Below are 24553 nucleotides of genomic sequence, written 5' to 3'. Positions count from 1 at the left end.
CCCCTCTCTCACTCGAGGGGGAGGCCGCTTGTTGTCCGGTGGGAGGAGGAGGATTTATCTTTGGTTCCAACCTTAATGGCGGCCTGAGGGGGAAGATGTGGTACAGGGGCAACTGGAGCTTTGAGATGCAGAAGGGATAGTTTATTTGGAAAGGTATTTATGATTTTATAAGCATTGTTCAATAAAAAAAAAATTAAAGGTGCTTCCTGTGGGCGGGCGGCGGGCCCTGGCCAGTTATATATTTCAGGCCCACGATCTGCTGCTCCATTTTCTCACAGGATGTTTAATCAGGAATTGTTCACAGGCCTGGCGCACTTTATACCCACGCTGCGGGGATCATAATGTGCAAACAGAACCACCCTTTCAGCCAGTGAGGAGGGAGGGGCGGATATTGAGTAAATTCACCCAGGCACAGGCTGCACCTCCAGCTGGTTTAGTTAAAATACTTAAAATAACTTGGATTTGAACCAGCTGTACGAGGCATTGTTTTTTTTGGCCACAGGTGGTTGGAAGTGTGAATTCCGTTGAGGGCGCTGACTTGCCAATAAAACCCCCCTGTGTGTGTGTGTTATTCATTAAAGAGTTCTTTCTCCCACAGGGGGAAACACAAAAGTCTGTGGGGCGAATTGAGTGGCAGTGTCACGTGAGGGTGTCGGAGTTAAAATTGCTTCCAAAGCAAAAGTTGTTGGTGGGTGGTTGGAAGAAGAGGGGTTTTGGTGGTGGTACGGTGGTTAGTACTGCTGCCTCACAGCACCAGGCTTCAATTCTAGCCTTGGGTGACTGTGGGGAGTTTGTACATTCTCCCCTTGTGGGTTCCTCCCACAGTCCAAAGATAGTTATAATTTTTATTGTCACAAGTAGGCTTACATTAACATTGCAATCAAGTTACTGTAAAAGCCCCTAGTCTCCACATTCTGTGCCTGTTTGGATACACCGAGGGAGAATTCAGAATGTTCAAATTACCTAACAACACATCTTTCAGGACTTGTGGGAGGAAACTGGAGCACCCGGAGGAATCTCACGCAGTCACAGGGAGAACGTGCAGACTCCGCACAGAAAGTGACCCAAGCTGGGAATCGAACCTGAGACCCTGGTGCTGTGAAGCCATAGTGCTAACCACTGTGCTACCGTGTTGCCCTGGTTATGTAAGTTAGTTGGGGTTGTGAGGTTTTGGGAATAGGGGAGTGGGCTTGGGTAGGGTTTTCTTTCAGAGGGTCGGTGAAGATTTGGTGAGCCAAATTGCTTCCTGCACTAAAGAATTTCTATGGTTCTAAACATTTCTCTGTTGACTGATTTTAGAAAAGGGGAGTATTGTAGCAGAAACATTTGTATTCCTGCTGGGCCTTATTTTTAAATCTCAAAGCTCTTTGCAATTAAGACGATAAGATGTAGGCCCTTTGGCTCATCAAGTCTGCTATCTCATTCAATGAGCTTGTGACTGGATATAATCCTCAACTCCACTTTCCTGCCTTATTCCCATTACTGATAAAAATCTATCTATCTCCGCCTTGAGCCTGTGCAGCTGTCTATGGTAAAGAATTCTACAGATTCACTACCCTCTGAAGAAATTCCTCCTCCTCTCTGTCTTAAATGGGTGACCCCTTACTCTTAAGAATATGCGGTCTGGTCCTAGACTCTCACAGGGGGAAACAACTCTCAGCATCTACCATGTCAAGCCCCCTGAGAATCCAAATGTCTCAAGTTTGCCTCTCATTCATCTAAACTCCAATGAGTGTACACTCAATTCATCTAAACTCCAATGAGTACAAGCCCAAGCTACTTAAATAACCTCCTCAAAAGAAAATTCCTCCATACCTGGGATCAACCAAGTGAACCTTCTCTAGACTGGCTCCAATGTCAGTATGTCTTTCCTTAGATAAGGGAACCAAAACTTCACCGTATTCCAGGTGTGGTCTAAGTAGTGCCATGTATAGGTTTAGAAATATTTCCCTATTTTATATCCTTTTGAAATAAGTCCAACATTCCATTTGCCTTCCCAGTTAAACCTTCTGAATATGCATGCTAGCTTTTTGTGAATTATGTATGATGACCTCCCAAAACCCTTTTTGCTGCAATTCTCTTCAGTCTTCCTCCATTTAAATTATATTCAGTTCCTTTATTCTTCCTCCCAATATTCAGTTCCTCTTTTCTTTCTCCCAAAATCAGATCAACCACTTGGCATCGATCTAGGCACTGGAAATAACAACTTCACACCTGTTGATTCCACAAAACAATCCTTGCATAACATCTGTGGTTTATGCCAAAATTGGGAGAGTTCTCCCACAGACTAATTGAACAACAGCCTGACATACTCATGAAAACATCCCAGCACCATCAGCCCTGAGTATGTCCTGTCCAATAGGGCAGATCCACCAGAACTACACACAGTACTTCAAATGTGGCCGTACCAAGGTTTTATACAGCTGCATCATCACCTCACGGCTCTTAAATTCAATCCCTCTGCTAATGAACGCAAGCACACCATAGGTCTTTTTCACAGCTCTATCCAGTTGAGTGGCAACTTTTGAAGATCTATGAACATAGACCCCAAGATCTCTCTGCTCCTCCTCAGTTGTTAAAGAAAATTATGAATGAGTGTTTTTAAGCAGTTTGACATGCCATTGCTACCATATGTTTCATTGGTTCTGTACAGTGTATACTGAGTGAATGGACATGGAAGTGCCATGAGTTAGCATGGAGATTGAGAGGGGCCATTGGTTTGGGGTCTTGAATTAACATGCATTGTGAGGGGCCATTGGTTGGGGGGCTTGGATTGGCATGGAGGGATGAGAGGCCATTGGGGGCAGGTGGGGGGGGGGTCATGAGTTGGCATGGAGGTGACATGGGGTGTGAGGGATGAGGGCTAGGGCCGCTAAAATATAAGCAAGCAATGTCCCAGAGAACTAACACATGTCTTTTAAGCAGCCCATGTCGGCACTTGGTCATCCCTGTTGCTGCCTTCGATATTCTTCTGAGGCCGGTAAGCTCGACTCCCTTCCGCACCTGCACCCTGAAGCAAAGATGTGGGTCTGACAGGGCACCTTAGGCGGGTTGGGAAATTTTGTGATCCAAGCTATCTGCTTCTGTAGCAAATATTCGGCCAAAAACTCTGAAATAATTTTTGAGGATTACAGGGTGATTACATTTTTTTTTTTTTTTAAGTGTGCCCAATTCATTTTTTCCAATTAAGGGGCAATTTAGCGTGGCCAATCCACCTGGCCTGCACATCGTTTTGGGTTGTGGGGGCGAAACCCACACAAACACGGCGAGAATGTGCAAACTCCACACGGCAGTGACCCAGAACCGGGATCGAACCTGGGACCTCGCCGTTGTGAGGCAACAGGGCTTACCCACTGCGCCACTGCACTGCCCATGATTACATTTATAACCTTCCTTCCAACAATGTTATCACTGGGTCGGAAAGTTGAAAGATTGAGTCCAAATTGGTATTTATACTGTTCATGCAACTGTATCTTCCACCGCTGTGCTGCTGGAGTATTGAATTGTAGTGCTGTTGTTTTGGGAAACTGTGATGCCTTTCTATTTTGGTGATTCAGGTTAATGAATGATGCAATTGAAGGAAGTACAGGAGATTTCTCCAGTATCCTGGCCAACGTTACTCTGCAAGCAATATCACCAAAAAAAACTGATCAACTATTTGGCAACCTGATTGCTGTTTGTGGAATGTTGCTGGCCCAGAATGGCCATGTTTGCCTAGGTAAGTCACTGCATTTCAATGCAATTCATTGCACATGTGTTAATGATATCAAGACACTTTATAAAAGGAAATTTATTACTAGCAGATTTCGTATTGAATTGCTCACAGTAAGTGATGTGTTGCCCAATAATGAGTAAAGTAAGCACAAAGTGTTACTCTGCCACAAACTGGTATTTGTTCTTGGAATGTGTGTTACACTGGCACGGTTGTATTGCCCATTCATAATTGCAATTGATCTCACAACTGAGCAGCTTCCTCGGCCACTTCAGAGGTGATTAAGACATTATATGCATCTGGAATGGTGCAGACCAAACTGGGTAGAATTTGGCAAGATGTTAATCAGGGGAATTCATTTTGTGATTGGAAGGGTAATTTATATTGTTAGGATCCTGAACAAAAACCCAATTATTTGTAATTTGTAAAATTGTGAGGAAATGTTACTGTCCCACAGTAGTGATAACACTGACCCACAGGTATATTTTATGTTAAAACAAACTTTAATTTAAACACAGAATTAACCACACCAGAACAAAGGAATAGCTTTACAGTCAATAGTTGCAACAGTTCTGAAGTAAAAGAGAAAACTTTAACTAATGTCCTAAATCTGCCACTTTATTTCAATTAAGCAAACCAATATATTGTAAATATGACTTATGAATAAAGTTAGCAACCAGGTTTCTACTTGCTTTTCTCTGTGCAGAATCTTTGAAGAGAGAACATTTCAGGACCAAACTGAAAAACTGTTTAAATTAGAGTTCTCGGCCCAACTGCCTTTTCAGACAGACCTGGCTCCTCCCATTAACGACATGATCTGTACCCAAAGCATTAGGCATTCTTTTGTTTCTTTAAAAAAAAATTTAGTATACCCAATTCAGTTTTTCCAATTAAGGGGTAATTTAGCGTGGCCAATCCACCTAGCCTGCACATCTTTGGGTTGTGGCGGCGAAACCCACACAAACACGGGGAGAATGTGCAAACTCCACACGGACAGTGACCCAGAGCCGGGATCGAACCTGGGACCTCAGCGCCATGAGGCATCAGGACTAACCCACTGTGCCACTGCGCTGCCCCTTTTGTTTCTTCAAGATGTCCCTTGACTGACTTGTTTAGCCAGGACCAATCATAATATCCCTCATAAATTATCCAAACCCAAGGGGTCCTTTAAATGTAAACAATATTCTATTAGCAAGCTATCTGTAAACCAGTAAATGGTTCTCAATATCTATTAGCAGAACATTTCACCTGCAAATCAATGATTACCTCACTTTTAGGACACCTTAATCACAGCTCTAGCAGTCATACGATATTTGTATCTGAACCCAGGTTCTAATAATATTACTGCAATAAAATATGACAATTTCTTACATTGATCACAATATAAGAAAGGCTGATGAACATCATGGATTTGTGCACTGTATCTTTGTGTTGTTGACTTTAGTTTGAATGCAGTCTGTATAGCCTATCCTGACAATACCCTACAAGAACACAGTTGTGGTTATGTGTCCATAACACTAAATAGACAATCTCAGTTGGAGGCTATAAAGACATTGGGAAGTTGAATAGTTCTTGGAGAAGGGGCCCTATTCTGTGACTAGGCAGTGTTGCAAAGCTTGTCTTTGCATTCTTGACGTTGGTCAAAATGGTATCTTCATTTAGTGCAAGTTGGCTGTTCTAAATTGTACGCAGCCTCTTCAATTTAAGTGGTTTTGAACTGACCAAAGTACTATATAATTTTGACAACTTTTCGGCTTTTGAATTTTATTGTTCTAATAATACGCCCCAGAGCTTTGCACTTGTGACTTTGTTAACCCACGTTGCTACTTTTAATGACTAATGTATCAGAACCCCTAAAACACGTTTTGTGTCTCTATCCCATTTAAAGCCTTATTTTCCCAGGATTAAGTTGCCTCCTTATTCATCTTACCTAAATGCACCACTTTTCCTTTTAGACACCCAATATGTAAATTTGTTTTAGTGTCACCTTGGAGTTTGTTACAGTTCTCCTTGTCCTTTCACTTCTGGTATTTGATTCAACTCTAAACCAAAAGGAGAAGAGGAAAGTATAATTGATAACTGGGTGCACTACTTAGATCATATGCCCACTGGCCCTGTTAGCCGTTGCACAATTCAATATTAAATGCATTAGAAGGGGGCAGCACGGTAGCATAGTGGTTAGCACAATTGCTTCACAGCTCCAGGGTCCCAGGTTCGATCCCCGACTTGGGCCACTGTCAGTGCTCCCGTGTGTGCGTGGGTTTCCTCCAGGTACTCCGGTTTCCTCCCATAGTCCAAAGATGTGCAGGTTAAGTGGATTGGTCATGCTAAATTGCCCTTAGTGTCCAAAATTGCCCTTCGTTTTGGGTGGTTACTGGGTTATGGGGATAGAGTAGAGGTGTGGGCTTGGGTAGGGTGCTCTTTCCAAGAGCCGGTGCAGACTCGATGGGCCAATGCACTGTAAATTCTCTGATTCTAAAATGCTAAGAAAAACTGTTATTGGGACAGGGTAGTATTGGCAAGGCTGCATTTATTGCTCAACTGACAGCTGAGGCTTGCTTGACTTAGGAGTCATCCACATGTTGCAGGCTGGAGTAGTTGGGAGTGACAGTAATCCAGCGGTTTGTGTTTGCATGTTTATTAAATTCAATTTTGCATCTTTCTATGGTGGAACTTGAATCAGCAACCTTCACATTCCATTCCACTCTACTTAGGAGTGGGATAGTCAGCATAGACAGCGAAGCATCAGTTTGCATTAACTAGTCCCAGGCATGGCCCTGGAGTGTGCCATGGCTTCAATAAGGGGAATAAAGTTTCAGTCCTTTGGCCGAGAGGTGGGTTGTGGCCTAGGAGCTGAAGGCAGTAGATTGTGACTGTATTCAGTTCAGGGAGTCACTTCTGCTTCCAGATCAAAGAACAAAGAAATGTACAGCACAGGAACAGGCCCTTCGGCCCTCCGAGCCCGTGCCGACCATGCTGCCCGACTAAAGTACAATCTTCTACACTTCCTGGGTCCGTATCCCTCTATTCCCATCCTATTCATGTATTTGTCAAGATGCCCCTTAAATGTCACTATCGTCCCTGCAATGTTAATACAAGCTTCAGTGTCGCTCTTTTAAAAGTACTCCGAAGTACTCCTGAGTGCTAAATATAACACCGGCAGTTACCTCTTGCTTTTAATCACCTCCAGCAATAAATGGGAGGGAGCATGTGGACATTTTGTTACAAAGATCAAAAGCATGTGTTCATCTGCCTTTGCCTTCCCCCTAACCTGCTGGACCTAACTTTGTCGAAATTTTCTTCCATCCTCCCCTTCCCTTTCTCGAATTCAGACCTTTCTTTTGGTTAATTTACTCTTTGCTCATGTCCTCCTTAAGCTCAACTTGTCGATTTGGCCCATCTTCTGCTCTCTAGATCCTATTCCCATGAAATTCACGATCATACTTCCTGGCTCCCATGTTAGCTGATCTTTACAGCTCTCTCTCAAATACAGCACCTCCCCCCACTTCAAATTTGGCATTATCACACCCTCCTCAAAAACAAACACTTGATCCCCCCCCCCCAAACTACTAATCTAGCTCTAATCTTACTTTCCTCAGTCTTGACCCTGTTATCACCTCCTAAATCCCCCTCAAAGCTTCATGTTTCATTTCCTCAAATCAGGTTTCTGCCCTGTCACAGTACTGAAACAGCGCCTATTAAAGTCCCAAGTGACATCTTATGTGACCATGACAAAGATAAACCATACCTCCTTGACCTGTCTGCAGAGTTTGACATGGTTGACGATGCAATTCTTCCTCAGTGCATTTCCACCATTGTCTGGCTGGGTGGGTTTGCTCTTGCTTGGTTCCATTCTTAGCTGTTCGCTCATCCACCTGTAATGCTTCCACTCCTGCACCATCATCTATGGTGTTGCCCTCCTAATTCTCATCTCCACGCTGCCTCTTGACTTCCATCACAAACACACCAGATTCCATACTCAGCTCTACATCATGGCTTGACCCCCTCCACTCCCTCTGAACTGTTGAGACGTCTTGTCTGATATCCAGTACTGGATGAGCAGAAATTTCCTTCAACTAAATATGGGAAGACAGAACACATTGTCTTCAGTCCCCAGCACAAACTCTGTTCCCTTGCCACCAACTTCATCCCTCTCCCTGGCAATTGTCTGAGCCTGAACCAATCTGTTCACAACCTTGACCCCTAACTTAAAAATCCGACCACACATCTGCAACTTTGTTAAGATTGCTTATTTCCAATCTGTAACATTATAGAATCCCTACAGTGCAGAAGGAGGCCTTTCGGACCATGAGTCTGCACTGACCCCCTGAAAGAGCACCCTACATTGGCCCATACCCTGCCCTATCCCAGTACCACAGTTAACCTGCACATCCCTGGACACTACAGTGCAATTTAGTATGACTAATCCACCTAACCTGCACATCTTTGGACTGTGGGAGGAAACCGGAGCACCTGGACGAAACCCATGCAGACACGGGGAGAACATGCCAACTCTACAGTCACCCAAGGCCACATTTGAACCCGGATCCCTGGACCTGTGAGGCAACAGTGCGAACCACTGTGTCACGGTGCAGCCAATTGCCTGACTTCACCTTTGCCTCAGCACATCTGCTCATTCATGCTGTTGTTGATTCTAATCTTCACTATTCCAGTGCCTTCCTGGCTAGCTATCCTTTATTCTTTTGCATTATTTTCATATTCTACCCATTGAAAACATGAAGCCATCCAAATCGCTGATGCTGTGTCCTAACTACCACCAAGTACTGCTCCCATCTTCCTTGTGCTGGCTCACTGACACTGGCTTTTGGGTAGGCAAAGTCTTGATTTTGAAAATTCTCATCTTTGTTTTCTTTGTGGCCTCACCCCACCCTATCACTGTAGTCTCCTCCAACCGTACAACACCCACCTGAGATCTCTGCGTTTGGCTATTGGGACCTCCGATACACAGACTCAGACTGTTGGGACCTACACAGACACGGGGGTGGGGGGGGAACATGCAAACTCCACACGGACAGTAACCGGGGTTGGGATAGAACCCGGGTCCTCGGTGCCATGAGGCAGCAGTGCTAACCACAGCGCTACCATGCCGCCCCTCCTGTATAGCATCTTGAGACATTTTATTACTTTAAGCACATTCTATATATGCAAATTGTTGTTGAAGTGAATGAAGCTGTTTCCTCTCGTTGACAATGCAAATATGATGTGTCCTAGTAAACCTTTAATTACAGTTTCCCATAGCTGCAATAAGAAGAAAATCAAACTTCCAAAGCTTCAGTGGTGATCAAATGGAGGCTGATGTGGGATTCCGCAATCGGCAAAGATACAAGGAACAGTGGGAGGAGCTGGACGACAGTACATTTCCAGAGCCATCTTGTCAGCTCTCTGCCAATGAATTTTCCTGCCATTGCTGCTATGAAATTTTAGTAAACCCAACTACTTTAAACTGCGGACACAGTTTCTGCCGGCATTGCTTGGCACTGTGGTGGGATGCTTCCAGGAAAACAGAGTGCCCAGAATGCAGAGAAAAATGGGAGGGATTTCCTAAAGTTAACATCGTCTTAAGGTACGGAATTGAGAAAGCATCTTGTCCTGCGAACAAAATACCTTTCAGAAGCTAAGAGCAAAATGAGTTGAATTTGTATTAAATGCAACATATAATGAAAATTAATTTTGTAAATATCTATAGTCGTTTTTGCTTTTTATTTAGGAATGTTGAATTGACACTATTCAAAGTTTTTAATGATTCACTTTTCTACCGTATGCTTATGGGTGCAGTATTTTCCCTTTGCTAGCTTTTACTTGAACGTCTAGTACTGTTTAACATGGTTCACTTTTGTCAGCATGTCTGAAGGTAGCTTAATTTTAGCGAACGCATAGCAATGAGCTGAGCTGTTGTGGTACCCTCTCAATTTATGTTTTGTCTAAAGGTGACTCCACTAACTGAATTTTTTGTAGCCAGAAAAATAGCTGAAACTGCATTGTGATGTCATGGATTTATGGCCATGTGGTTTTCATGGCCAATGAGCAGCAGTGGCCATTGATCAATGATAGATAAAATGTTTTAGTCTCCATTGTTTCATGGACAAACATGGTGTTCAAAACACACTGACTAGGAATTACAACAGAAAGGTTCAGCTGATCACCAGGCATCACTGTCTGTACTGCATAGCTCTCCATTTTATGCTAAATTGCATAGTCCACTTATGACCCTGGAATAGGTCTTGAAGGGTTTTTATTGTATTTCTAAAATGGCTGTGATTTTAGTAATATCAACAATCTCCCCCAAATTTTGCATGAACCTTAAGAAAGTAGTAGTTTTTTGTTATAGATGGGGAATGGAATTGATAAAACTGTTGACTCTATCATCATTGTTATAACCCATATTCATTGATTGGAAATTTTGCAACGGTTGATCTGATTCTTTGAATAGATTCAACTTGAAAGCAATTCTCTCACCGTTTATGTACTTAATAAAGTCTCTGTACAAAAGCTGTGCACATCCCCAAATTAAATCTTGGACTTGATTATTGCCTGGTGTAGGTCCTTCATCTTTCTTGAAGAATCAATACGGGGAATGAATTTCTGTTATTTCCTCACTTGCTTGGGAATTTGAACTGAGTAAAACATAGGAATTGGGCATAAGAATTCCAGGTCTTGTGATGTGAGACTCCTCATTACTATGCTATTACAATGCTTTTCTGTTTAATTGGATTTTATGCCGGTCTTCCCTTCATTTCTCTTGATCTTTCAAGCTGGTTGGTATAACCCAACAATCTCTTGATGGTACTGGCTGCTTACTACTGGGGAAAATTTGCATGAGCACTGGCAGTCCCCCACGACTTGGCCCAATTAACCATTATTGGTGTTTGAGCCTAAGCAGTGAACTTTAACAGACAGTTGGACTTTCAAGATTATAACAGCTGAGCATTCAGTCTTCAGCCAATGACAAAACCTGGGCACTTTCCAGTAAAAAGTGTTTGGGGAAGCGCACAGTGGATGGGGGATAGTCGATTGTTGCAGCCGTGGCTTAAGCTTGTGAATGTGGCTCAGATGAAGAACTGAATGTCATATGAGGCAGTGCACATTCTCCCCGTGTCCGCATGGGTCTCACCCTCACAACCCAAAGATGTGCAGGTTAGGTGGATTGGCCACACTAAATAGCCCCTTAATTGGAAAAAAAGAATTGGGTATTCTAAATTCAAAATAAATATGAGGCAGTGCAGTTATCCACTGAACCATTCAGTGTGTGAGGCAGTTTCAATGAAAATTGCCGATAGAGATGCTATTTATGTTCCTATCCATTTCATAGCCAATCAATTACAAAGAAAATGCAGACCTACAGGACGTGCCACCATTTTGTTATTAAATACCAGTTGTTCCTTAATTTATCTCTTGAATCCTTCATGCTGACCTGAACTATGGCACCTATCCCTTTAGTTAGAACTTCTGTTTTTCTAGTACAAAAAGTCAGATGTTTACAAGTCTTTGAGTCATGTATATTTTCCATGTTTTGTGTCTCTGTCCTCACCAGGGATGCGGTTGAGAAGCTGTTCCCTGATGATGTCACACGACGACAGGAGGAGACCAGGAACAACATTAAAATCTCAAATAGCGTTTTGGCTTTCCAGAAATATGGTAACGAACAGTCAAGACCTTTCAACAACTCGGGGCATTGGCGGCGAGGAGGTGGTTTTTTCTCAGGAGTACTAACTTCGTTAACTTGTGTGGCAGTAAGTATCCGTTTAAAGTCGTGTGAGAGTGTATGCATACTCGTATCATTTTCAGGTCCTGTTGAGTGATTAATTAATCTTTGATCTGTACTCGGACGATTTACTAAATCAATGCTGTGTTTTCCAACCTCTTGATGTGATTAATAAAATTACTACATAATCACCTGATATATGTCATTTTAATGAAAGATAGAAAAAAAGATTAATCACGTTTCCACCACTAAGTAAACAAACTGATTTCTGTGGTAGAGGAAAACTGTTTTGCATTACAATTTTATCACTTCATTCTATTATTTTATCTGATTTAACTGTAAAATCAAGTTTGGCACAAAACTAATTAGAATGGAAATTTAATTGCAATTACAATATATGAATTCATGCACAACAATTTTTTTTTAAAAGTCTGTCATACACCAAACTTGAAGCAAAATGAGAAGGTGAAACAATGTGAGAAATCTCCTGCCCACTTAGCGTTGCTATTACGATTACTCCATTAGCATGAGAGAGCACCTTAAGAGACTTTCACTTTTTCATTAGTAAGGCAAGAGTATCTGACCTGGTTTGTTGGCTAAGCAGAAGCACTTGGCAGATAAATTGTTATGTTTTTGGTCTCAGCACTTGACAAGGTAAAAAAGACTCAAACACTACTGAATTGGTTACCTAGGCAATTTTCACACCTTGACAAAAACTACCTGTTAAAAGAACGAAAGCTTTTTCTCCCCAGTCTATTTATTAACATGATAGCCTTAGTGAAGACTATCAGTGCAATGAGTAGTCATCGACTTGAATTGTTTTCCTATTCTCTCTTCTCTTTTGCTGTTGCTTGATCTTCTGAGGGATTTCTGTTTTTATTTCCCATTTCCAGTATCTTTTTTATTTTGTTTTTCTTTTGGCGGGGCAGCAATCATTGGAAAAGGGATTTGTGCTTGAAGATTTTATTCTCAAACACATAATTTTCACTTAAGTGGGCTTGGCTGTAGTGGTGTTTATCCCTATACCTTCTGAATATGGTTCCTTTTGATTTTGTATGATTCTGATAAATTTCCAAATCATGTCTGCGTGGGTTTCACCCCCACAACCCAAAGATGTGCAGGGTAGGTGAATTGGCCACGTTAAATTGCCCCTGAATTGGAAAAAAATAATTGGGTACTCCAAATTAATTTTTTGTTAAATCCAAATTATGTAGATTGTTTTTTTTTTTGTTAATTCACCCTTGATAAAGTTTGTACTCAATGGCTGGGTTTCTATGCTTAATTTTACAGTCGAAGTTCGAGTGAATGAGAGGAAAGAAATCCTCGGCTGGCCAGTGCCCAAGTGAATCCACCAGCCTTACTGTAAATAAAGTGGTTGTTTCCCTTGAATTTAATAGACTGTATTATCTTAGGTTTACATTGCCTCTTTCCTGCTTTGAGGGTACAGTGCAATATTGAATTTGAGAAGATACTGTATAGTACATTCAACGTTATGAAGAGTTAAAGGCAGAACAGAAAAATATGATAATCACAGAATCATAGAATCTACTGTGCAGATTGCTATTACAGGATATTAGCACTGAAGTTATTTGCCTTGGTTATTTTTTGTGCTAGGTGGTGTTTCTAGTTTATCTCTGGAGCAGAGAAACTGAACAAGATCTTCTCGTACACAAACCTGTGACAAAATGGACTGCAAAGGAAGTGACTCTCTGGTTAGAACAGTTGGGTCAGTGGGCTACTGTTTACAAGGACAGATTTTTAGAAGAGGAAGTTAATGGAAGGTGAGGCTTACTTCTTGAATTCAGCTATGCTACGTCACTGCCTCTAGTGTAATTGTGGACTTGGGCCTTTAGCAATTCTCCCAATAGTAGCATTGAAATGAATTTCAGGAGGATGCTTCTCTCTATAATTCTATACCATAGTATTTTGGAATCACTCTTGTTGCACAATGTGGACTTGAGACAGGCATATCTCACCAAATCCAAACTTGATCTCTTTTTGTGTGGGACATTGCTCCCCACTGAAGCCATTTCTTGCCATGCAAGTTTCATTTGATGAGATTGCCGGTTAAAAACCTCTTGTGCCAAAGCCATCCCTATCAAAGTCCTGGCTATTTGGAACTACATTTATTTCTCGTGTAAGTGGCTTTTAGACGGTAATTTTTCACTTAAAAGCAATTTTTCTATTTAGTTTTGGACTCAAACAGAATTGTTTGGTTGAAGGGGTCTAAAATAAAAAAGATCTAAACTTTAAGAGGATTCTATTTTATTCCTTGTAGATACAACTGATATAACCTTTTAACACTAGGTTAGATTATTGCAGTATAGTGGATAATCGTGTTGAACTCAGCATTTGAGACCAATTTGACAGACAATTTAATAAGTTACATTAAAGTGAAATCTCTCGTCTAGGTTGTTCAAAAGCTTTCTGATCTTCCATTAAATGTATTTTTAGGCTATTATTGACTCTAGGCGAAGAAGAATTTTCAAAGCCTCCTTTCAACATTGAAAGAGAGCTTCATAGAAAAGCCATACTAATGGAATTGGACAATGTGAAAGCACTTGGAGTGAAACCCCCTCAGAATCTCTGGGAATACAAGGTAACTGTTTTTGAAATGAAACAGTCTGGTGAATATCTTTTTTTCTAAAAGTACAATGAATTTATTTTGTTTTTGCATGCTCCTGGATTTTATGGCCCCCTGCCGGGCATATTTTTGTGGTGGAGAGAGCATAAAATACAGGTGGTGGCAATCAGTAACTGATGAAAGGTGTCATCAACCGTGCTATCAAGGGGCACTTGCTTAGCAATAACCTTCTCACCGATGCTTAGTTTGGGTTCCGCCAGGCTCACTCAGCTCCGGACCTCATTACAGCCTTGTTTTAAACATGGACCAAAGAGCTGAATAAATGCCAGATGTGAGGTGAGAGTGACCATCCTTGACATCAAGGCAGCATTTGACTGAGTGTGGCATCAAGGAATCCTTGCAAAACTGAAGCCAGAGGGAATCGGGGGAAGAAAACTCCGCTGGTTGGTGTCATACCTAGCACAAAGAAAGATGGTTGTGGTTGTTGGAGGTCAATCATCTCAGTTCCAGGACATTTTGCAGATGTTCCTCAGAGTAATGGCCTAGGTATAACCACTTCAGCTGCTTCATAAGGTCAGAAGTGGTGATAATTGCACAAAGTTCAGCACTATTTGCAACTCTTCATACTGAAGCAGTCCATGTCCAAATGCAGCAAGACCTAAACAATATCTAGTCTTGAGCTTATAAATGGCAAGTAACATTCCCATCACACATGCCAAGCATTGATATCACCGACATGGGAGAATCTAACTATTGCCCAGTGACATTTAATGGCATGACCATCTCTGAAACCCCATCTATCAATATTCGGCGGTTACCATTGACCAGAAACTGAACTAGACTAGCCATCTACTACATCCTGTGGTAACAAGAGCAGGCTATTAATCCTTCAGTGAGTGACGCATCTCATGATCCCCCAAAGCGTGTCTGCAAGTCAGGAGTGTGATGGAATACAGGGCAGCACGGCGCAGTGGTTAGCATTGCTGCGTCACGGCGCCGAGGTCCCAGGTTCGATCCCGGCTCTGGGTCACTGTCTGTGTGGAGTTTCCAAATTCTCCCTGTGTTTGCGTGTGTTTCGCCCCCACAACCCAAAAGATGTGCAGGGTAGGTGGATTGGCCACGCTAAAATTGCCCCCTAATTGGGAAAATGAATTGGTACACTAAATTTGTTTCTTTTTTAAAAAAAAGAGTGTGATGGAATACTCTCCACTTACCTGGATGAATGCAGCTCCAACAACATTTAAGAAGCTCAACACCATCCAGTGGTCTCTTGATTGCCACTCCATTCACTCCCTTCACCACTGATGCACAGAGGCAGCAGTGTGTATCTTCTACAAGATGCACACCAAGGCTCCTAATACTGCTCCTTCCAAAGCCATGACCATCTAGTAGGACATGCGCAGCAGATACCTGGGACCACCATCACATGGAAGTTCCCCTCCAGCCCACCCGCCATCCTGACTTAGAAATATATCGCTATTCCATCACTGTCACTGGCTCAAAATCCTGAAGCTCCCTTCCTAACAGTACTGTTGATGTACCTACATCACATGGACTGCAGCGGTTCAATAAGGTAACTATCCACCACCTTCTAAAGGACAATTAGGGATGGGCAATAAATGATGACCTAGCCAGCAACGCCCACATCCCATGATGAATTAGAAAATAACCGATTATCTTCTTGCCCATCTCAGGGCTATCCTCTTTATACTGGAGGTGGATGGGTATTTTAAGTAAATAATTAATGGCCCATTGAGTTTGTTGCCAAGACAGTTGACCTGACCAATACACTGCATGCTCCATAATATGACTGGAGTGGGGGAAAAAAACATGTTTGGAGTGGCAAGGTGTTTCTTTTAAACTGTTGTAGAGGCAGGAAGGAGTGTGGAGGTGTGTGGATATATGTCCTTATGGAGATGCTGTGTGTGCATCAGGAGGCCCTCTCCGCCACTCCCCCCCCCCCCCCCCCCCAAGTTCATACCTCTCCCTTTGTTCCTTCAAGCCTGACTTCAAAAGCCCACCCACTTGCCCTGCGTCCTAATCTACCTGATACCTCCCTGCCCCAAACAGGCCTGACTTGTCCTGCTCAGGTCTCCTTCTCTTCCTCGTGGAGATGCTTGTACTCCCAACATTGCCCATTACTCAGTTCTGATGGTACATGAATTGCTATACATTGAGGCTAATTTGATTGACTGACAGCTTTTACAGGCGGGACTTACTCCCACTGAGGAGCAAAAGTTCCATTCTCAACTCTTTCATACTGCCCCACAGTGTATTATTGTTGCCAGCCGTCTTGATTAACAATGGTCGGCTGCTGTCTTGGGATTTCGCCCTTTGAGCAAGTGATATAGCGCGCTCACTGTAAAATTCAGTCCATATATTTGTCAATCTCAAACTTTAAATACTCAAGGGCTTTGTGCCTGAGGTGGTGCATTTTGATGATATCATTCTGAGATGTATAACATTGTCCCTCTATTTTAATTGATTCCTAATGTGTTAACATTTAGGTTGCACTTTTTAAGATACATTATATTCTGACTGGCTAATTGGTGTTCTCACTTCTTAACCTTCTGCCTGGTTTTATTTGTGTGAAATTAACTAAGTTCAGTGGGTATTTTTTTCTTTGCTTGCTGTCGAATACAAATACTTATTTTTTCAGGCAATGCATGTAGGCAAGTCACTGTTTCTGCTGTATGCACTGAAGAGCTCCCCACGGTTGACCATGCTGTATCTCTACCTGTTTGATTACTCAGAACTATTTCTGCCACTTATTCACACCATTTCTCCTGAGAAAATTGAGATGACCGAGGATGCAGATATTTTTCGTAAGCACTGGGTAAGTAGTACAGACATTCTGTTGTTTTCCTCCTAAATGAAGCAATCATTTTAAGGAAGTAACCCATTTGCATTAGTGAATATGGTAAACTCCTTATTGTTTTCAACTTTAAAAAAAATAAATTTAGTGTACCCAATTCATTTTTTTCTAATTAAGGGCCAATTTAGAGTGTTCACTCCACCTACCTTGCACATCTTTGGGTTGTGGGGGGGAAACCCACGCAAACACGGGGAGAATATGCAAACTCCACACGGACAGTGACCCAGAGCCGGGATCGAACTTGGGACCTCGGCGCTGTGAGGCAACAGGGCTAACCCACTGCGCCACCGTACTGCCCTTGTTTTCAACTTTTTTACTTGTCTTTTGCAGTATTTGAATACTTATCAAACCACAGGCATGAAAATTAATTCCTTTGGTTATAGTCTGAACTTTGTATACACTCCTTTCACCCTTGTACCTGGCATCACATTTGTGATTGTGTTATGGTCAGATTCAAAGGTTGCTTTTGGATTTGCTCCTTATCAGGTTTATTTTTTATTTTTAAAAATAAATTTAGAGTACCCAATTCATTTTTTCCAATTAAGGGGCAATTTAGCGTGGTCAATCCACCTACCCTGCATATCTTTTGGTTGTGGGAGCGAATCCCACGCAACACTGGGAGAATGTGCAAACTCCACATGGACAGTGACCCAGAGCCGGGATCGAACCTGGGATCTCAGCGCCATGAGGCAGCAATGCTAACCACTGCGCCACCGTGTTGCCCCTTATCAGGTTTATAAGAGTATCAAAGAAAAAGAAATGTACAGCCCGGGAACAGGCCCTTCGGCCCTCCAAGCCCGTGCCGACCATGCGGGTTACCCTATCCCAAACTATGGCACCATTTGTCAATTTGTCAGCTCCAAACTTTTAAATTTCATTGCTGTACTAGCCATATTTTGATTTTCATTGAATGTATCGGTCATTTTTTTAATAGATAATTGACTTGGTTAGGATTTCCCTGGTCAGCTGTGATACTTGGCCAAATTGCCTGTCTTGTGTGAATTAGAGAATGAAAATTATTCAATGGTGAGAGCCCAATTCTGTCCTCATCTAAGTATCCCACTTTAAAAAATTTTTATTTTTATTTTTTTAAGAGTACTCAATTTTTTTTTTCCCAATTAAGGGGCAATTTAGTGTGGCCAATCCACTTAACTTGCACATCTTTAGGTTATGGGGGTGAAACCCACGCAGACACTGGGAGAATGTGCAAACTCCACACAGGCAGTGACCCGGGGCCGGGATCGAACCCGGGTCCTCGGCGTTGTAGGCAGCAGTGCTAACGACTGCGCTATCGTGCCGCCCTCCCACATGTACTTCTTTCTCATTCTCACTGACCTACCTTAGTTGACTGTCCCACAGTGTCATCCTCTATAACTTCCACTGTTGCTTTAACCCATCCTTTCTTTGCAAGTCAGCTCGATGCCCCTCCTGAATGCTCCAGTCCTCTTGATTTGCACCACCTACATAAAACAGTGCTTATGTAGTTACATTGTATATGTTGTGTTGCCCTATTATGTATTTTCTTTTATTCCCTTTTCTTCTCATGTACTTAATGATCTGTTGAGCTGCTCGCAGAAAAATACTTTTCACTGTACCTCTGTACACGTGACAATAAACAAATCCAATCCAATCCAATCCTTGGTCCTACCCTCAACTTCTTTCCTAAATTGCTCAACTTCTTCCCTCTAATTTAAAAATAGATTCCTTTTTGGTCACCCCTCCTAATCACATGTTCTTTTGCTGACTCAGTATCGCTTTGCCTGTTCTTATTGGACCACTTTTTTGGTGTTAAAAACATAATGTCAATGTAGATTTTTTTAAGTTGCAAGGACAGTAATTTGGAAATTAACCCAGGCTATTTTCTCCTTCACCAGGCCAAGGGCTGCAGATGCAAATTCTAACATGAGATTCCTAAGTAAGCTTCAGTTTTTATGGGTCAGTGCTCTGATGTGAGGTGGATTTGTCTACTTGGGTGCGAGCGGCGCAGTAGTTAGCACTGTTGCCTCACGCCACTGAGGACCCAGATTCAATCCTGGCCCCAGGTCACTGTGTGTGGAGTTTGCACAATTATCCCTGTGTCTGCCTGGGTCGCAACCCCAAAACCCAAAGATGTGCAGGTTAGGTGGATTGGCCACGCTAAATTGTCCCTTAATTGGAAAAAAAAAAGTGGGTACTCTAAATTTATTTTTTTTAAATTCTACTTGGGTGCTGACATCCATTATTGGCGACCTGTTTCTGGTCTTCAGAGAACCTGAGTTACCATTTTAAGGCTTTACACTCAAAAAGCCAATCATTCTGAGAGGAGAAACTAGCCTCAAACTCCCTCTCTGCCAATTTTCTTTAGCAGATCTGGCAGTCGGAGGCAGAAAACAATTTCATTTTCTCTGCTTTCTGGCAGTTAGCTAGCAGAAATTGCACTTGTTCATGTATGCAAAGGAAGGAAATGTGTTTTCTGTCAAACATCTGCACTCTTTGAATACTGGATTCAGGAACCAGCTGCTAGATGGGGGGCTGGATTCTCCAAAATTGGGGTTACGTCCCCATGCCAGCATAAAAATGCTGGCGTTTCACTCTTGACTTTCCTCAGAAAAATCTACAGCTGTTCTCCTATCTTGCAGGGGCTGGCGGGGCCCCGGAGTGCTTCTCGCAGCTTCAACTGCGGATACGGGCCCCTGTACTTCCAGTCACGAGTCCGCGCATGCGCACGGTGGCCTGCAGCAGCCGCGCATGCGCGATGGCGGACTCGGACCACGGACCAACATCGATAGTGTAGCCCCCCCCCCCGGGATGGCGGGTGCCCGCAGATCCGAGCCGCCCGATCGCTGCCTTGTCCGCTCATGAGGCGCCCCCCCGCCTCCGGTGCTCGATCCCTCTGCCCCCCACCAGAGTTAAGTCAAGTGCATTTTAAGGAACATAGATTTCCTGATGGTGTGGTGTACAGAAAGATGGAGTAGACAGGGACTCCATTGACTTGTGCATCTATAAAAAATGTATGATTGCAGCTCATTGACCCACCACCCCAGAATCGAGTCTGAAATGCCAATTATCATCTTTGTGAGTCTCATACATTTTACAACAAATTCTGTAGTAGCTTTAATGTAGTAAGACATACCAAGTTTTAATACTTAAGCTATTAGGGAAAGAAACAATTCGGGCAAGTAACCATTTATTGTCATCCTTTTATTATTGTCATATTTTTGTTTCCAAATATAAGTGGTTTGACATTAGTTATTTACTGAACTGATCTTGTGAAATACAGTGTGAAATTTCACTTGCCACAAAAACTTGAATATATAATTACTTTGCCAATCTTTGTTTTTAAAGTCTGATGATATCAGCTTGAAGCAGTGGGCTGAATTCCTTGTGAAATACACCCTGATTCCATATCAGTTAATTGCTGAATTTGCTTGGGATTGGTTGGACATGCACTACTGGACGTCACGTTTTATAATTGTCAATGCAATGCTTCTATCAGTCTTGGAAGGCTTTGCATTCTGGAGACTCTGGTCAAGAGGAGGACTCAGGTACACACGCATTGAAGCTGCTTCTACTGTGTTAATGAAAGTAGTTCTCTCCTGAAATTGTTTTATGTAAAAATAAAACTGAATGCTGTTTTGGAATCTAGAGTTGATAATACTGTCTACCTTTTGGTCCTCTCTCTCCCCAATATCAAAAATAATGTCTTAACCAGCAACAGGGAAATGAAGTACAGAGAGACGATCAATGGGAGGTGAACAGTGGTTCTGTAAATAATTTATTATCTTAAAGTGTTGTGGCATCTGATTTTATTTTAATTAGCAGTATATATATATTTTTTAAACAGCCACTCTTATACAAGTTCCATATAGTCTGTGTTTAAGATTTCCTTTGTAATGCTTTAGAATAATTTTCTAAGTCAGTATAAATATTCATCAGAGTAGTGAATTCTGCCACCTTTTTATTCCCAAATAGCTTTATTACACTGACTTAACTTTTACAATATACTTTTTAACTGTGGGTGTCCAGCTTTCACAAATTTACCCCAACCAAAGCCACGAGTGACATTTTATGACTGTTACATCATCTTAATCCTCCAGCATTTGATAAGGTTGACCACATCCTCCTCCTCCTTTGCCTAGCTCTATATGACGACTCTTGCATGCTTCCATTCCTCCCTATCCAAATGTAGCCAGTGCATCCCCGTCAAAGGCTTATTTGTCTTCTGCACATCTCCTTCCTGATCCAGGGATTTATCCATGGTCCCGTCTTCTTGATCTAAAACATCAGTGTCATCTGTGTCACACAGCACGCTTTCGCATTGTTTATACAAATTAATTCTCTTCCCCCTTTAACCAACTGTGCTGTCAGACTGGTTGTTTCATATCAAATCTTGAATGATCACAACTTCTTCAAAAATCATCACGTTCAGTCCAGATCACAAACTCTTCACCCTTGTGAACTGACTCCATTCCACTCTGTGTCTCTTGGACCATTTACAACTTTACCGTCTTATTTGACAGTTGAACTGAACTTCATATTCCACATCCTATCCCTCAATTTTACAATCTAATGTAAACCTAAATTAGTATGCTAAGTTTTTTAATCCATGGATTGCACAAATAATTACAATATTCTCTTCTAGGACTATTCCTCAGAAAATGTGGAGTCATTTCTGGAAGGTGTCAAGCCAAGGAATCCTTGTTGCCATTTTATGGCCAATAATTCCTCAATTTGTTTGTGACTGTTTATTTTACTGGGCTTTGTACTTCAATCCAATCATAAATATTGACCTGGTAGTCAAGGAAGTCCGGCGTTTAGAAACTGAAATGCCATGAATATTTGTGACTAAAATGGAGCAGTCACATTGCCCAAGAACAAAATAATTGTTAATGGTGTACATATTTGTAAATACTGTTTCACAGTTTCTAGTTATATGCAAACACATACTGAAGCAAATGTTCAGAAATTACTGTATAACTCAAGAGTTTAAAGAACTTAAATCTGTATTCTGCTGTCCCAACTGTGTGGAAGTTATATGCTATGACTGTGGACTGATTACCATTCTTTAATTACCATTCAGTATTAATTACTGCAATTAACATATCCTTGTATTTAAACAACCGGTTTCTTCCATTTTTAACTTCTGCATTTCTCCTTTGTGTTTCAACATCTTCCCTCCTCTCAAACTTCACCCAGGAAAGTAATTGCTTTTTCATCTGGGGAAGTCTCCTTGTATAATTCAACAATACTTGTAATTCTGCAAACTACGTGTGCCAAGTCACCCTTTAAATTTCCTTGTATGTTGAGGGCTACAGTACATCATGTATCATAAATGTAAATTGTGGACAGAAGACAAAAATTTCAACACCTATATTTAACACTTCTTCATAAATAATTTATTTAGCTGATTTGAATTTTTGAAGTTGAATATGAAATCTGTGAATTTTTGTAATCAATTTGCTGAATAAACTCTATTTTTGCATTTCTTTTATGGTTAATCAGACTGGAATAGCACATTGTTAAAGCGATATAGCTGGTTGAATGTAAATGGTGATCTACAATCTTGTTTCCATTGAAATTGTCCGTTTCTGAAAATGATTAAATTGAGTTTTTTAAAAAATGATTACGTTTGCCTTTTTAAGGGAAATTTGAAATGATAATCGTTGTTCATATCTCTTTCTCCAAGACAATGAAAATATACAGTAGGTATATTGATATCTGAAAAAGTCTGCTTGATGTTTCAAGGACAAATAGTTTGTGTTTTCAACATTTTCTGTTTATTTTCTTTCTTTAAACCTGATTAGCAAAATGTGGCCCATTAGCCAAAGGTTAATATCAGCAGTGAGTTGTGTTGCTTCAGTGAAAACTTCTTAAAATAGCCATTAAAAAAAATTGTTTATTGACCATCCCTACTGCCCTTGAGATGGTGGTGGTACTATCCTTCTTGAACGCTGCAGTACACATGGTGTAAGTACACCTACAGTGCTGTTAAGAAGGGGAATCTAGTGTTTTGACCCAGTGACTGAAGGAACAGTGCTATTGTTCCAAGTTAGGATGGTGTGAGGCTTGGAGGGGAAGTGTTCCCATGCTTTTGCTGCTATTGTCCTTCTAAGGTCATGGGTTTGGAAGGTGCTGTCAAAGGAGCCTTGGTGAGTACTTGCAGTGCATCTTGGAGATGGTATACACTGCTGCCACTGTGCATCGGTAGTGGAGGGTGTTTAAGGTAGTGAATGGGGTGCCAACCAAACGGGCTGCTTTGTCCTGGGTGGAGTCACGGCACAATGGTTAGCATTGCTGCCTAACAGCGTCCGAGACCCGGGTTCAATTCCACCCTTGGATGACTGGAGTTTGCACTTTTTCCCCCGTGTCTGTGTGCGTTTCCTCCGGGTACTCCGGTTTCCTCCAACAGTCCAAAGATGTGTAGGTTAGGTGGGGTTACGGGGATATGGTGGGTGGGGGGGGGCCTTAGGGTGCTCTTTCAGAGGGTCGGTGCAGACCCAATGGGCCAAATGGTCTCCTGCACTGTTGGTATTCTATGCAGTCAAGCTTCTCGAATGTTGTTAAAGCTGCACTCATTCAGGCTCACTCCAGACTTGAGCCTTGCAGATGCCTGAGCTGCTCTTGCAGCCACAGTAGTTATATGGCTGGCCCAGTTCAGTTTCTGATCAGTGATGTTGACAGTGGAGGATTCAGCAATGTAATGTCATTGAATGTCAAGAGGAGATGGTTAGATTCTCCCTTGTTAGAATTAGTCATTGCTTGGCATTGTGTGATGCAAATGTTACTTGCCACTGACCAGCCCAAGCCTTTGTTATCCAGGTCTTGCTTTAATATCTGAGGAGTCGAGAACATTGTGAGGGATGAAGTGCTGAATAGTGTGCAATCATCAGCAAACATTTCCACTATTTTTTTTAATAAACATTTTATTGAGGTATTTTTGGTATAGAAACAACAACAAAATAGAAAAGATACATGAAACCATAAGCATAGTGCAAAAACCCTTTACCTTTTGTACAGTTCCCAAACATTTCCACTTCTGACCTTATTTTTTAAAATAAATTTACAGTACCCAATTATTTTTTCCAATTGAGGGGCAATTTAGTGTGGCCAATCCGCCTATCCTGCACATCTATGGGTTGTGGGGGTGAAACCCACGCAAACACGGGAAGAACGTGCAAACTCCACACAGACAGTGACCCAGGGCTGGGATTCGAACCAAGGTCCTACGTGCTGTAGGCAGCAATGCTAACCACTGTGCCACTGTGCTGCCCTTCTGATCTTATCATGGAGGTAAGGTCCATGAAGCAACTGAAGATGGCTGGACCCCGGACATTGCCCAGGAGGCTCCTGCAATGATGTCCTGGGAAACCAGTTAAAACTTGCTCACAATAGCAGCTCCCTTAACCAGTCCCACATGATATAAAGGTTTTTTAAATTTAGAGTTCCTAATTATTTTTCTTTCCAATTAAGGGGCAATTTAGTGTGGCAATTCACCTACCCTACAATATTTTGGGTTGTGGGGGCGAAACCCACGCAGATACGGGGAGAATGTTGAAACTCCGCACGGACAGTGACCCTGGGCCGGGAACAAATCCAGGTTCTCGCGCTGTGAGGCAGCAGTGCTAACCGCTGCCACTGCTGCCCCCACATGATCTAAAGTTGATCTTTTTTTTTGACACT

At 42.0% G+C, this 24553-nt stretch overlaps 1 protein-coding gene across 2 annotated transcripts; it reads left to right on the top strand.

Annotated features, from left to right (window-relative positions):
* On the top strand, window positions 1-22355 carry LOC140394400 (bifunctional apoptosis regulator-like). Of its 2 annotated transcripts, XM_072481639.1 has the most exons (10): window positions 1-153; window positions 3558-3718; window positions 8455-8541; window positions 8962-9296; window positions 11265-11463; window positions 13050-13216; window positions 13890-14034; window positions 16679-16855; window positions 20219-20418; window positions 21516-22355. In XM_072481639.1, exons 3-10 carry the CDS (start codon window positions 8470-8472, stop codon window positions 21706-21708), a joined length of 1488 nt encoding a protein of 495 aa, XP_072337740.1. In that variant the 5' UTR covers window positions 1-153; window positions 3558-3718; window positions 8455-8469; the 3' UTR covers window positions 21709-22355. The 2 variants fall into 2 exon arrangements, with proteins under 2 accessions (XP_072337740.1, XP_072337741.1); XM_072481640.1 differs by lacking the exon at window positions 8455-8541.
* Window positions 22356-24553: the final 2198 nt, after the last annotated feature.

The sequence above is a fragment of the Scyliorhinus torazame genome, chromosome 17 (genome assembly GCF_047496885.1).
Source record: "Scyliorhinus torazame isolate Kashiwa2021f chromosome 17, sScyTor2.1, whole genome shotgun sequence".
In the NCBI taxonomy this organism is placed as follows: Eukaryota; Metazoa; Chordata; class Chondrichthyes; order Carcharhiniformes; family Scyliorhinidae; genus Scyliorhinus; species Scyliorhinus torazame.
This window is presented reverse-complemented; position numbering and strand designations above follow the sequence as displayed.

Coding starts and splice junctions, on each gene's coding strand:
- LOC140394400 (XM_072481639.1), top strand. CDS start 8,470: ATGCTGTGTCCTAACTACCACCAAGTACTGCTCCCATCTTCCTTGTGC. Junction 8,542..8,961: donor TCACTGACACTGGCTTTTGG/GTAGGCAAAGTC, acceptor CTTTAATTACAG/TTTCCCATAGCTGCAATAAG. Junction 20,419..21,515: donor TGGTCAAGAGGAGGACTCAG/GTACACACGCAT, acceptor ATTCTCTTCTAG/GACTATTCCTCAGAAAATGT.